Source organism: Nerophis lumbriciformis, linkage group LG02, assembly GCF_033978685.3.
Source record: "Nerophis lumbriciformis linkage group LG02, RoL_Nlum_v2.1, whole genome shotgun sequence".
NCBI lineage: Eukaryota > Metazoa > Chordata > Actinopteri > Syngnathiformes > Syngnathidae > Nerophis > Nerophis lumbriciformis.
Genome location: NC_084549.2, coordinates 44557481 through 44572500, shown reverse-complemented (window position 1 = coordinate 44572500; position 15020 = coordinate 44557481). Strand labels below are relative to the sequence as shown.

The 15020-nt window shown below is 42.2% G+C and overlaps 2 protein-coding genes across 4 annotated transcripts in view; both read right to left on the bottom strand.

Moving 5' to 3' along the window:
- The window catches only part of bcl11aa (BCL11 transcription factor A a), a 75984-nt gene that overhangs the window by 41637 nt on the left and 19327 nt on the right, over positions 1-15020 (bottom strand). The window contains exon 1 of one of the 3 annotated variants that reach the window (XM_061963540.2): positions 3366-6104. The exons of the other annotated variants lie outside the window; for them this stretch is intronic. Coding sequence (XP_061819524.2) covers positions 3366-3375 — 10 coding nt within the window. The 5' untranslated portion in view covers positions 3376-6104. Of the gene's footprint in view, positions 1-3365; positions 6105-15020 lie in introns of those variants that run through there. 3 annotated transcript variants of the gene reach the window in all.
- Positions 6196-7253, bottom strand: LOC140679957 (uncharacterized). The gene has a single exon (XM_072916376.1). The coding sequence runs from the start codon at positions 7246-7248 to the stop codon at positions 6196-6198; it is 1053 nt and encodes a 350-aa protein (XP_072772477.1). The 5' UTR covers positions 7249-7253.

Genomic DNA, 15020 nt, shown 5'->3' with positions numbered 1-15020 from the left:
TTGTTATACAAGAGTCTGATAACCTTCCAAAGATTGTTTTAATGTTTTCCCTTTGTTCTCTGCTCTACTATGTCACAGGTGGATTTGTACACAAACAACCCATCTGGTGTGTCAGCATAGCAATCAATCAATCTTCTAAAATACAATACTTACAGATAAAAATGCAAGTGAGCAAGCCAGTCTGATTGAGAAAAGGTACCTTTTCCAGTACTTCTATAACCAAAATGTGTGTAATCTGGAGCAATGTAGTCGTTACCTGAAGGAATAAATTATTATATGTGCAGTATGTGTGTGTAAAAACACTATGCCTATCTGACTACAAACCTGTGCTATTGAATAACATGGTGCACGTCTACATTTACAATTCATAGAATTGTAGCAAGTATTTATAAGGCACTATAAATACTTGACATGCGGGAACCTGACGAGTGTTTTCATTTTGACTACAAGAACACATGCTGACTCGCTTAACGGCCACTCAATCCAGGCCCTCTTTATTCCAGGTTGTCTGATGTCAGATGTTTGCGATGGAGATGACGTTTTCACACTTTGGGCCTGATTTACTCAAGGTTTGCGTACACCAAAATACATACAAACAATTAATAGCACACGCAGAGATGATTTACTAAAGGTGTGCAAAGTGGATTGCGTCAGTTAAATGAGCAGAATTAGGCATGCAATCCATTTTGTGCATCTGTCTTCATTAATATGCAGAATGTGTGCTGATCATTAAAACAGGCACTGTTCTGGGAGGACAAGATGCAAATATTATTGTTTATCATGCACAATGTGAATCATCAACACTCATCACCGTTTGGTGAGCACTACGTTGCGCTTCATTTAGCACGTTTGGAAAGGACGTGCAAACTGACAGTTCCGCACACGGCTGCAGGATAAGTGCTCGCGCTACACAGATGATGGACATATGAGAATCCTCCATCGTACATGTGTGTGTCAACATATTGGATGGTCAGAAGTACAAACTATTAGACACGTTGTCTATTCAGCAACATCATTTTATGATTTTTTAGCTGCTCGAGCAGGGTTATTCAACTGGCGGGCCGCGGGCCAAATCTGTCCAGCAAATGAAACCATACCGGCCCTGAAGTTTAGTTCAAAACTTGGGAGACAAATATTTTTGCAGCAAATTAGAGATTAGAGTGCTCCTGTTGTATAGAGAAACTTGAAGCACTGCAAACACCTTGGCAGATCCTTACGTTGACGTTTAACCCTTTCCAGCAAACCTAGAATACTCGTGTCCAAACTTGTGATTTACATAACTGCGGTGTTCCTGAGGGCTCCCCTTTAAGTCCTCTCCCCTCCAGTTACACATTTTTTCGTAACGTGTTTGATGTAACTATGGTGTTACTGTAGCTTTACTTCAGATGCAAAAAGTTTTAATTTGTTCAACTTATTTGGTTATAGTAGTGGTGTTCCTCAGAATTCCATTTTAGGTCCTCTCTTTTTCCTCATTTGTGTTTTTCAACTAGGTTTGCTGAAAATTTGGTTGAAAAAACTTCCGTAAAACCACACAGGGTTGTTGTAGAAATAATCTTTGACTAGCTAAAAACTCCTGTTAAGCTGACAAAAATAGACCAAAATCAAATGTCTACTGTAGAGGACGCTGGTTTTCCGGACTATAGACACAGTCTGGCCCCCCACTCCTTAGTTTTGTGGAAATGTGGCCCTCAAAGCAATTTGGTTAAATAGCCCTATGTTAGAGGATGTAAGAGGCTGATTAAAACAAATTCAATTGATGCGTTTTGGTGTTTTTTAAATGTTGTTTTTTTTTTTTCACATTGAATAAATATGAATACATTATTTTTAATATATAAAACAACTTCTTTCAGTATGCATTTTTGTGTGTGTCTTAAGTGCAGCCTCCTTCCAATGAGTACACCTTCGGCGTTAAAAAAAAATAAAAAAAATGTCAAGATGCAGTGCAGGACTGATTCTAAAATGCCCATGAAAAGTAGTACATGTGTACCACTCGTTAGAAAGCATGGGAAAACACCACAGGTAGGAGCATGATAGCATGAATTTGCAGTAAATGAGTGTCTCCGTGGTGATGCCCAGTGTAGTACACGCAAAATCTCAATTTAAATAGGTCTGCACCACTTTCCAATTGCACTTGCAGTTTTAGTATATCGCACGCAACACAGCTATTAATAGTACACACGCTATTTTAAAGATTGCACACACTGTTTAGTGCGTGGTATTTGGATCTTCGTAAATCAGGCCCTTTACATTATATGGATTACTAGTAGTGAAGAAGCATTGTTAGATTTGTCAGTGTTTTGGCAAAGCTCATTCACTCCCATTTTTAAGCATTTAGGTCTAAAATTGCTGGTGTCAAATCATCAAAATTGGGGCCAATCAGGCCGTGAATGCAGGAGAGTGTTTCTTTACTAGATGGATGTGAGCAGTCGACATACCGGCAGCTGCAGCTGTGCGGATTAAAAAGTAAATATCTGATATAGTTGTATTTCTCCAGAAAAAGATAGAGGGCTAAAAGCGTTGGGGGAAACCAAAGACCGGAGACACACAAACCCACAGTTTCATAAGAGAAGGCATTCACACAATCACAAACTCACACACAAACACACACACACACACACACACACACACACACACACACAGCCTCGGGGCTATTGTCTTCCAAATTTAGGTCAGAGTGAGTCTAACAGTTACACACACACCCCAAGAGGCTCTCCTCACCTGCAAAGAGGCCAGTTAGGACACCGTGTCAAAGATTAAACCTGTTTTATCTCAGAGACGGAGTCTGCTTGGGGGAGAGTGAGTAAGAGGGTGCGTCGCTCAGTCCTTTAAACCAGGAGGCAGAGGGTCACTGGGGAAAACACTTTTCTTCGGATACACACACGCACACACAGCTGGCCTTCTCTGTGTGCGCGGTCAAGTAGAAAGGTGGATCTGTGTCAGGTAGCAAGGGTATTTACTGCTACTGAGACAAGCGGGTTGAGGAAACACAAACACAGCAAAGCGGTGAGGAGAGGGGCCGTTTAGGAGGAGACAAAACAAGAAGGAAATGAAACAGAGACCAGAGGGAAACAACATGGTCTCAGACCTTGGCAGTCATCAGAATGTGACATCAGGTAGTTTAAAGGTGGTTACTTTCCTAATCCCACCATTTTTACCTGACTTTGCGTCACTTCAATGTGGACAACAAGTCAAAAAAGGCCAAATGTCGTAATCACTCAATGAATTTTAAAGAATAATCTCACGGATTTAGTTTACCACCTCCACAAACACACAAACAACACACATTTCTGGTTCTAAACTATAAAAAATAACTTATTTGGAGATTTAAACCAACAACTAGTGCAAGTGGTCATTTTCTCACTCACCATCCGCCATCTTAATGAAGAACAAATATTCAAGTCAAATAGCAAACTGTGTTCATAAAAGAGCTGGAATGCCATCAGTCAGCACTTAACAAAGTTCATAAGCGACCGACTAAAGCATCTGAAAGGCAAACTGATGACAGAACGTAAACACAAGTGTTCACCTTACGAGGGTTAAGGATTAAGAACCCAGACAGGCACGGAGGTGAGGATGAGAGAGAGACAGACCTGTTGGCAACACACGATCAAAAGACTGTTCAATTATTGGCTATTATTAATTACTGATTATTGAAGGAATTGTATTATCCTTGTAAACCAACGGTTTATGTATTACATCAGGTATACCATAAAATGTACACTGTTTTTACGCTTAATACCTTTTTTTTTTTTTTTTTTAAACACTGTTATTTTTACGGTAAAATTTTGGTGACTGAGCTGCCAGTTTTTTTACTCATTAAATCTAGCTGCATTTTTACAGTGCATTACTGTAAATGGAAAAACGGTTAAATCATTACCATATCAAATCATCTGATTGACACTGAAATTGATTGAAAAATAAAAAAGACGATTTCAAAAATGTTTGCGTTCCCGAAAAAAAGACAACATCGAAGTATTAAAACATGTCTCTGGTGTGTCGAGTAAAAGGCGAAAGGAGAGCAAGGGACCACAGGTGCTCGGGTGAATCCGATAGACATCCGTAATTTATCATTCATAGGCCAGTGATGGCAGGCCTAGCCAAAATATGGCCTGGTAAACACTAGCCATAGATCATTCACAGGCACAGACAACTCAGACATTCTCAGAATCTGATAAATCCTCTCTCTCTCTCTCTCTCTCTCTCTGTCTAACACACACACACACACACACACACACACACACACACACACACACACACACACACACACACACACACACACACACGCGTGCATGCATAAAAATGTATCTTGGAAGACAGATGCTTTTATGCGTACATCGGGCTGGACATGGGTCATGTCACAACATGTCTCTTTCTGCATGGTGAAGACATCTTTTGCTTTCCTTGAACTCCCTTTATCTTTGTCTTTTGTCTGCCTCCTGCAGTTTCTGCCTTAATCATCAGCATTTGCAGCAGAATAGACACTTTAAAGCACCCGCCACCCTTTTATTCAAGAAAGAAATAGATTTCTCCTTTAACCCTCTGCAGTACAGAACAATGATTTCCCTTCAACATTTTGCTGTAGATTTTACTCCGGGATTTTAATCAATGTGATGCATTAACACCATCTTCCTTTCTTTCGGGTTAACGACAAAGAACAGCAAACAGACACCCCTCTTACCCTAAGCACTTTTAAACTTTAAATCCACGCTTTTGTATCACAGCCGGACATCAATGCTCGCCTGCATCTGCCAGGAGAAGCTGGAGCGGATCTTTGTGTTTACATAAGATTAGGGAGCAGGGGAGGAAGAAGGTAGCTGATATGGTGCAGTAGCTGCACGCCAAGCAGATCTACGTATTAACACAGCCAAAAAACTGGATTTAAAAAATAATTGTTTCTAAATCAAACTGCAAGGTGGGTTAGTGCCCAAAATTTGCAACCAACTCCTTGGTCTCTAAACATGATATTTTAGCTGTGCGGATGTTCACAAAAAACCGATAGCAGCAACAAGCATGCAAAATCACATAACTTGGAAGCTACATATGTTATATAACTGTGACAATGCCAGTATCAAACAATTCCCTTTGCAAATATTAATTAATTTGAACAACAATGTCATACTTTTACAACTGCACTAAATCATACTGAGAGATATGTCACATTATTGCAGAATTGATTTTACCATCATTCATTTGACTTCTTTGTACAGTTAAGCCTTCATCTACTAAAGGTTTGCGTGTATTAACTAACTAGCTGAAAACGTGTGCACAGAGGATTGTGTCTCTTAAAGGGGGACTGCACTTTTTTTGGAATTTTGCCTATCGTTGACAATCATGATGAAAGGCACGACGACGGATGGATTTTTTAAAAATGCATTCCAACTTGTAAATAAAAGTTCACTTACAGCAGAGCCAATGGGAGCTCCTCTATTCCGCCCATAAAATCCAATAAAAAAACATTCAAAAAGTGCCAACAATACTCCATTTATTTAAATGTTTTGACTTAATGATTAACCAAGTATTAGTGATATTGTTATTATAAGCACGAACGCAGACAAACTATTTATAGCGACGCCATGATCACTACCGTGTGTACCTATGAGTAGTCTGCTGCTTCCTCGCTTCCTTGCTCCCTGTAAGTTTATTGTAGATCATAAATCCTGCATCTCACCTGAAAATTAAATGGCTGAGGACGTATACCGGCAGGTTGGTACACCTTGACAGCCATTTATGACCCAAAACTGGCGAGAATGACACAAAAAGATGCTTTGTCACCCCCCCATTACATTTCTTTGCAAGGATTATTAGACATTCCCCACCTAAACACGAATATTGTCAAAACGACATGGGCTATGGGGGTTTGTTTTCCCGGAATGCAAAGGAAAGTTGGAGCGGGCAAGGCGTGAAGGTAGGTACATGGTTTAATTATGACTATAAAAAGGTACAAACGAAAAGCGCGCACAAGGGCGGAAGTACAAACTTGGCTATGAACAAAATTAACACATAAACAGGACATGAAAAAAAACTTACTTGGTCAAGCATGGAAAGATCATAGAACTATGGCATGGACAATCATGGAGGTATCAGAGTTAATGTCACCAGGCTGACTTCCTGGCAACAATGGGTTTAAATAATACAGACATGATTTGTAACAGGTGTGCGAGTGCAAAACGTGAGACAAGTAAAACTAATGACTAGTCATGGTGACAAGGCAAGGGAGTGAAAGCAGGAACTAAAAAGTGTCCAAAAACCAAGCAGAACATAACTAAACAAAAACATGATCAACAGACATGACAGAGCCCCTCCCTTAAGCACAGATCCCAGATGTCCAAAAACAAACAAAACAAGGCAGGATCGAGAGTCATGGGAGGGAAGGAGGGGGACATGGCGGTGGGTCGCCAGACCAAGTGTCCCCGAATCCATCGAGGCAAAGTCAGGTGGCGCCACATCCGTGGCCGACGAGGAGGTGGGCGCACTCGGCGTGGCGGACGACCAGGTAGCGGCCACATACGTGGCCGATGAGGAGGCATGCGCGTCGTCATCGTGGCAGGCGTGGAAGCTGCGCGCGTCATCGTGGCAGGCGTGGAAGCAGCAGATGAAGCCGGCGCGGGTGCAGCAGACGAAGCAGGCATTGGTGCAGTAGACGAAGCAGGCAGCAGGTCTTGGCGTGGCGGGTCTTGGTATGGAGGGTCTTGGCATGGTGGGTCTTGGCATTGAGGGTCTTGGCTTGGAGGGTCTTGGCATGGAGGGTCTTGGCTTGGAAGGTCTTGGCTTGGAGGGTCTTGGCTTGGAGGGTCTTGGCTTGGCGGTGCTTGGCGGCGTGGAGCTGCTACGGGCGGAACTTGGTGGCGTGGAGCTGCTACGGGCGGAACTTGGCGGTGTGGAGCTGCTACGGGCGGAACTTGGCGGCGTGGAGCTGCTACGGGCGGCACTTGGCGGCGTGGAGTTGCTACGGGCGGCACTTGGCGGCGTGGAGCTGCTACGGGCGGCACTTGGCGGTGTGGAGCAGCTACTGGCGGAACTTGGCGAAGTGGAGCAGCTACTGGCGGAACTTGGCGACGTGGAGCAGCTACCGGAACCTGCCGTGGTGCAGGTACAGGAACATGCCGTGGTGCAGGTACAGGACCCTGTCGTGGAACTTGGCGTGGTGGACCTTGACGAGGTGGAGCTTGACGTGGTGGAGCTGGTGCTAGCCTTGGTGCTAGCCGTGGTGCTAGCCGTGGCGCTTGTGCTAGCCTTGGTGCTAGCCATGGTGCAGCTACTGGTGCTAGCCGTGGTGCTGCTACTGGTGCTAGCCGTGGTGCAGCGACAGGTGCTAGCCTTGGAGCTGGTGCTAGCCGTGGTGCAGCTACTGGTGCTAGCTGTAGTGCTGCTACCGGTGCTAGCCGTGGTGCAGCGACAGGTGCTAGCCTTGATGCTGGTGCTAGCTTTGGTGCAGGTGGAGGTGGCCTAGCTGGGGGTTGCGGCCTGGCAGGCCGAAAGACTGGTGGCAGCGGCCGGGCCGGAGGTTGCGGCTTAGCAGGCCCAAAGACCGGTGGCGACGGCCGGGCCGGAGGTTGCGGCTTAGCATGGCGAAGCTGAGTCACCCCACCCATACAGTTCACCCCCCCCCCCCCCCCCCCCCCCTCAAGGAGCGGATACCAGACGCGCTCCCCGCGGTCAGGAACCGTTTTTAGGGGTGGGTGGAGGGAGGTCAGGAGGGGGGCAGAATCCTCCCCACTGAATTGTCCCAAAATTATTTCTCTATCCCCCACCTGTGCTTTTGTGGGTGAAAAAAGGAAGAGTCATGTGATGTGGGCGTAGCTTGAGTCTTGGGGGGGCGGGGCATGGAATTGGGATGATCTGGATTGACATGCTCTAATTTCTAAAAACATGTTTTGATAATGTTTTATCATAGACATGGAGTCTTTGGTTGGGGGCGGGTGATCAAAAGAAAAATAATTCAACAAAAAAAATCCTGATCTGTGATGTCATCCGCTGACGGTGGCGTGACGTTGTCCTGAGGGAGCCGGGCAGGCTGCAGCCTATTTCCGCCCGGAGTGGGAGGAGCTTGCGAGAGCGCCGCGTTCTGTCCGCTCGCGAAAGCCTTCCCTGATGTCCTTCGTCTGGAGCGGCGCTTCCGGGACTGCGGTGACGCAGCGCCGTCCTCGGACCAAATGGAGCTAATCGGAATTAGTTTTCCGCTTGGACTCCACATGAGGTCCTGATCCGCCATGGCTCCTAGCGCCTCCAATTTTCCTTCCTCGTCCAACTCGACCAAATTTCTTGCGGGAAAAGTTTTTGAAGCTGGCGACATTCTATCATAACGTGGACTATGGGTTGTTTGTTTTCCCGAGATGCAAGAAATGCTGGACCGGACATGGCATGAAGGTAGATACATATTTATTTAAACACTAACAAACTACAAAAAGGAGTACAAACAAAAGGCGCGCTCACATGCGGAGATAAACTTGGCTAAGAAAACAAAAACTTGCACAAAGGCAGAAACTATGAACATGAAGCAAAACTCGCTAACTGTGACATGAAAAAACAAAACTTACGTGGCATGGCATGAAGCATAACTATGAACAGGCATGAGTATCAGAAGTAAACAGAGTTAGCATGGGTGTCAAGGAGGTAATGTCGCCAGCCTGACTTCCTGGCAATAATGGGCTTAAATAATACAGACATGATTTGTGACAGGTGCGTGAGTGCAAAAATAGTGAGACAGGTGGAACTAATGAGTAGTCATGGTGACAAGGCAAGGGAGTGAAAGCAGGAACTAAAAAGTGTCCAAAAACCGAGCAGAACATAACTAAACAAAAACATGATCAACAGAGTGGCCGTGCGCGACCCGAGGGTCCCTGGTTCAATCCCCACCTAGTACCAACCTCGTCATGTCCGTTGTGTCCTGAGCAAGACACTTCACCCTTGCTCCTGATGGGTGCTGGTAGCGCCTTGCATGGCAGCTCCCTCCATCAGTGTGTGAATGTGTGTGTGAATGGGTAAATGTGGAAGTAGTGTCAAAGCGCTTTGAGTACCTTGAAGGTAGAAAAGCGCTATACAAGTACAACCCATTTATCATTATAACAGACATGACAAATATAACAAGATTCTATCAGTCGGCTTCCTAATGACAGCAGACCTTGTACAGTAAGAGATGTTTTATTATGTTTGTTGGCTCTCATGAAGTCTGTGGTGAGTAATAATCAGTGATGAAGAAAAAAGCAAACGTGATGCGTTTTTTAAATTAATGCGCCGCGTATGCTTAAAATGGTCAAAATACGTAAATATGAAATGTTATTATAACTGTGCCCATTACTACATTACATATATACTTACATCATGTATACAAAACCCTAATGGAGGTGTTTAATGTTTTTAAAGGGCTTGATAGGCAGAATTGAGCGGCTCCCAGGGTCATTGTAAGCTGACTTTTGATCGCATTTATTAAATATTTAGAATGCATTTTTTTTAAATACATACGTCGCCATGTCTCTCATAATGATTGTGAACGATAGGCAAAATTTGATGTGATTTATCAAGACTAAATCGGTTCTCCGGCTGTTGTTTTGCAGCTTTATTCAGTATGTTTCGAAAGGACATGCAAACTGGGATTGCGCGGAAATGGCTGTGAGAAAGGAGGTGATAGCGCTGCAGCTCAGTCGTACGTATGCTTGTCAAAATATTTGGATTGTCAAAAATGTAAAAATATTAGACAGTGTCTCGTCATCAATATATTGTTAGAATTGTATAGCTGCTGGATGACTTAAGGGGCTCGTTAAAACAAATTAAATTGATGCATTTTGGCGTCTGCAGACGTTCTTTTTAATAAAGTTCATTTTTTCATATAACTGTTTCTAAAAAATGTTTTGGGCAATATGCATATTCTTGCGTCTGGGGCACACACTTGCAATTAGTGACAGCATCTCCTAGGGCGGACCTTCAGCCCCTCTTAAAAAGTGGGTTCCGTTGTAAATTTACTGCAGGACTGCTTCTAAAATGCCCAGAAAAAGTGGTACATAATGGTCTGCTGCATCTTTCAAAATATAGCAAAACGCTACAGGTAAGGAGCATGATAACATGAAGTGCAGTAAATGAGTGTCCACATTTAAACAAGGCGGTCTGCACCACTTTTGCACTTGTTATCAATTGTACACAGTGTTAGTAGATTAGGGGCAACACACCCACTAATAGTACACGCAACTGTAAAGTTTGCGTTTAGCGATTGGTATTTGGATCTTAGTGGATCAGGTCCACAGTCTTTTGCAAAGTGTTGTTCAGCTGACTCATCCATATTGTTGTTTGTTTGTCTTCTGAACATACATGAGGTGTCAACATGTCCAGGTTAGGGTTCATGTTACATGCTATCAAGGCCTATACTGCAACTCAGGTCCACTTACCACCTGCCCTGTCATATGGCACTCACACGGACACGTGCACAACAAGCATCATGCATCAATGACACTTCATAAACAACACAATGCTTGCGCTACAAAAGGAACAACTCATATTAAAAGTTAGTAAAAAGTTACAAATGTAGATAGACATAACATTCAGTGTGTTGTCATGCACACATTACTCGAATTACTGTCATTTGTAATTATTTACGTTTTTTCACAGTTTTCTATGAAGTTTTACATGCACTACTACCTCAATCGTTGGCCAACACCAAGCTTGTCCACGCCGAACCTTGTCAGTGAGTCAGCAATTTCTTTTTACCGTTTCAGATGTTGGCGCTTTGGCAAATAAAATCAAACATTTTTGAAAATGGCTGCCTTGAGGACATCTGTGTGGAGAACAAATCCGCTACTTTTATCAAACTATGCAGCTGACAATACAAGCTTGTGTCCATGCTGCACAAATGAATGATTTTGTTGGGACTTCTCCAGCAATCTGTTATTTCCGGAGCATGGCAGTAGACCAATGAAAATATATGATTTGGAGTAAATGATTGTTTGTTTATTTTGTTGTATGTTATCAAATAGAAATATTGCCTTAATAGTATTCAGAGTTAAACAACAAATGTTGTAATTGTGTGAATAAGGACACATATCATAATTTTATATTGCTTTCTGCTCCTTTTCATTCATGATTTATTTTGATATTGTGTTGATACTTTTTTTTGTAAGACCTTAAATGAAATAAATTATAACATAAATAAATACATTTCATCCCCGTGTAGGATGAACGCAAAGATCATCTAGCTCGCAAATACATGAGCAAATAATTTTCATAGTCTACCATTGTGACATTACGATGGCTGTGTTCTGTGAAAATAAACAAATGTAACAGCACTATACTGTTACATGAATAATATCAAAGACCGAAATGGGGCCACACACAAAATCTTGTTTAGGGCCACAAAAAGCCTATAGTGTACCCTCCATGCATATAGTCAGAATACAGAAGGTGCAGAGAAAAACGATGTTGTAGTGTTATTTGCTCATACAGTAATGCCGTCAGAATAATGAAAAATTAAGACAGGGGTGTCCAAAGGTTTTGACCGGGGGTACGCATCGGGCTCAAAAATATTTGGCGGGGGACCGAAAGCTGACTGCATGTAAAGTAACTATATATATATATATATATATATATATATATATATATATATATATATATATATATATATATATATATATATATATATAATGGCTATATAATTAATAACTATTAGAATATTAAGAGTAACTGCTACATTGTTTACCTTCGTGACAGCTTCCTTCAAGTGTTGTAATCGATCAGAAATATCAAGCAGCAAAAATGTGCCAAACATGGATAAGTGTGGAAGGAGTTTTTTGCATTTTATACCATAATGCCTTGCAATGGGTGTAATTTTGATTTTTTTTTTATGGTGGTTGGCTGTTTTTTTTTTAAATATCCACACAGTTCAGTGTGCAGGTTGTGTTATGTTTTTTTCCTGCGCCATTACTAGGGAAGGTTGTTTTGATTGGGTCATTTGATTGGGTCATGTGCACACTGACTGTAGAAAGTACATTCTGTGGTCACTGGCCTCAGTCTCTCACGTTGTCCGCAAGACAGCGACAAATAAACACCCATCAAACCACCAGATATTTGCATTTACATGTAAACGCCCTGCCCAGCCAAATTGCTTGTTGTACTCGTGCCCGCCGGCATCTTCAATTTTGTCCCACGGGCCGTAGTTTGGACACCCCAAGGTTAACGTAAGGAGCAGCTAAGAAAAAAAAAACATTGTGTATTTAAAGTCGTGTCTCTTTTAATTAAGCTCAGCTTATATACATGTACATTTAATGATCTGAAATTGTGCCGGTCATATTTAAAAAATTAAATACGTTAAAAAAACTAAAAAAACAGGATACAGTCTAAAAATGTAATTTTGAATTACGATCACAATGTTGGAGAAAAAAGATGACGTTTGTGTGCTAATGCAAGTACGGAAAACAACACACATGACAAACAATGAAGCGCTTGTGTGTGTGTCCTAGTAAAGGTGTGGGAAAGGCGGGTGATGCACAAACATTCACACACAAAACACACAACTAGTCTCATCAAACAGTTGGAGGTAGGCCAAGTTCATCTGTTAATGGACACGGTCGTCAGGGCTCAGCCCTCCCTCCTCCCCTCTCTCTCCCCCACGACCCCTATCCCATCTATCCATATCCCACCCCCCACCAAGGCACACCAGGCCTCGAGGCACTCTACCCTTATGCGCTTTCTTCCTCATTCCTCACTCCCTCTTCTTCGACTTTTTCCTCACTTCCAACCCCCAAGTTCTCTCATCACCTAACTTTGTCTACCGGCATTTCCTTTGTATGGCGAAGATAAATGTGTGTGTGTGTTTATGTGTGTGTGTACACACGTAGGTTTCTGTGGCTGTCAGTAGACCGTTCATACTCACACTTTCCAGTGAGTCATGAAACAAACAGGAATTAATGAGGTATTAAGGACTGCCGTAAAACATTTCAAGACAATAAAAATATCTAATATGCTGTGTGTGTGTGTGTGTGTGTGTGTGTGTGTGTGTGTGTGTGTGTGTGTGTGTGTGTGTGTGTGTGTGTGTGTGTGTGTGTGTGTGTGTGTGTGTGTGTGTTTGCGCGCGCGTGTGCTCCAGCGGACATGTGTCTTCTATTGGAAAAAGGAACCAAACTGAAGATGTACTGTAGGAATAAAAAAGAGCAAATGGACCTCGGGTTGAATTTAGACACCCATTATTAGGCTACTTATATTTTTGAGGATTCATTTGATTATTAAACTACTCTGTCAATATTCCGTAAAATGTTAATATTCACAAAGTTCAGTGTGCAGGTTGTGGTATGTGTGAAATGTGTGTTGACTTTTTCTGCTGGTCGAATTTTGTTTTTCCTGCGCCATGACTAGGGAAGGTTGTTTGGATTGGGTCATTTAAGTAATTGCTGTGCACACTGATTGTAGAAAGTACATTCTGTGATCACTGGCCTCAGTCTCTCACATTGTCCGCAAGACAGCGACAAATAAGCACCCATTAAACCACCAGATATTTACATTTAACATGTAAACACCCTGCCCAGCCAGGCTTCTTTGATTTCAAGTTGAATTTAGACACCCATTATTAGGCTCCTTATATTTTTGAGGATTCATTTGATTATTGAACTACTCCGACAATATACCGTAAAATGTTAATGAACCTCAAAGCTAACAATTAAAAAAGTAAAAGTGAGGTTTTGGCTTTCTTGGGAAAATATCTACTGTATGTGTGCTAAACTATTGGACAACATTTAGTGTTCACAGTTATTATGCAAATACATTTCCCATCACACTTGGTTGTCTTCATCTGTTAAAGTGAAAATAACAAGTGAAAATGTAGAAATACACCTTAAAAAAAACAATATAGCCAGCTTTATTTTCAATAACAATTATAAAGTCTTCTATCCGGGGAGTCTTGGTACATATAGTCCGTTTCTTAATCTGTTGATGATCAAATGTTTGTCCAAAAGCAACCACAGCCTCCTAGGAACTGTCCAGAGCAATGCTGGACAGCTTGTGGTCACCATAAATCTCCAGTTTAAGATGTTCTCAGAAGGGTTTAGGTCAGGAGTGGAAGGTAGCCCTAACCACGCTGTAGATTACTTCCATGCATGACATGGAGGCGAATGTCCTGCATTCAAATATGTGTATCTTCGTGGAAGATGTACCATTGCTTGAAGAACAAAGCAATTGTATTCTACCTCTTATTCAATACAATGAGCACATTCAAAGACAAGCTACAATTCTACACACCTTCATACAGGGTGTTGATCTCCTTGGGACACATCATCCCTCGTTAAATACAGATATGCTCAAATCCGTTAGGCAATAGGGATGTAAAAAGGCCAAGGCCGATCAATCGAAAAGTAAATCAATGAATTGAATGATAAACAAAAATCAACTCGATCATTTGTGTGTTTTTGTTTTCTTCGTATGTCGCTTTCAAACGAGGGTTCACTCTTTGCACCGCTCTCAGCACCTGAGCGTGTTTATTCAATAGCAGAATTAAATGAACGGAGTGAACCCTCTTGTCAGTCATTCACAATGACCGCGAGCTTGCACACACAGGATGCACCGAGAAAAGCCTCACTAGTCACGAGTGAGAAGCTTTGCAAAGTGACAAAATTAGGACGAAAAAAGAGGATTGCAGGGTCAAATGTGTGGGAATATTTCAACTTCAAACCGAATGAGCAAGACGATCCCATCAACACAGACGAACCAGCCAATACGCCGAATTTGTGGGAAAGTGATGGCAACAAAACAAACCACCGACTCAGTTTTTCCAACTGGGTAACAAACTTCACTTCAAAATGATCAATATCTATTAAAGTGTCATTTTTACTAACAGGTTGAGAGTCCAGTTTGTTTACTTATTTACTGACTAATCATATTTCTACGATAACTAAGATTGAAACGATGTACTGAACGTCAGGAATTTAGTTAATTGTTGATCATTACATCCCAAATAAGCACCAAGTTTATACAACTTGGTTGTTGGAAATGATGCATAAAAATGATGATATACTCAAATACTCACTTGCCTAACATCTGTGCATGGA

Excerpts from the sequence above, each read along its gene's own strand:
- LOC140679957 (XM_072916376.1), bottom strand. The coding sequence starts at position 7,248 with ATGGCTAGCACCAAGGCTAGCACAAGCGCCACGGCTAGCACCACGGCT.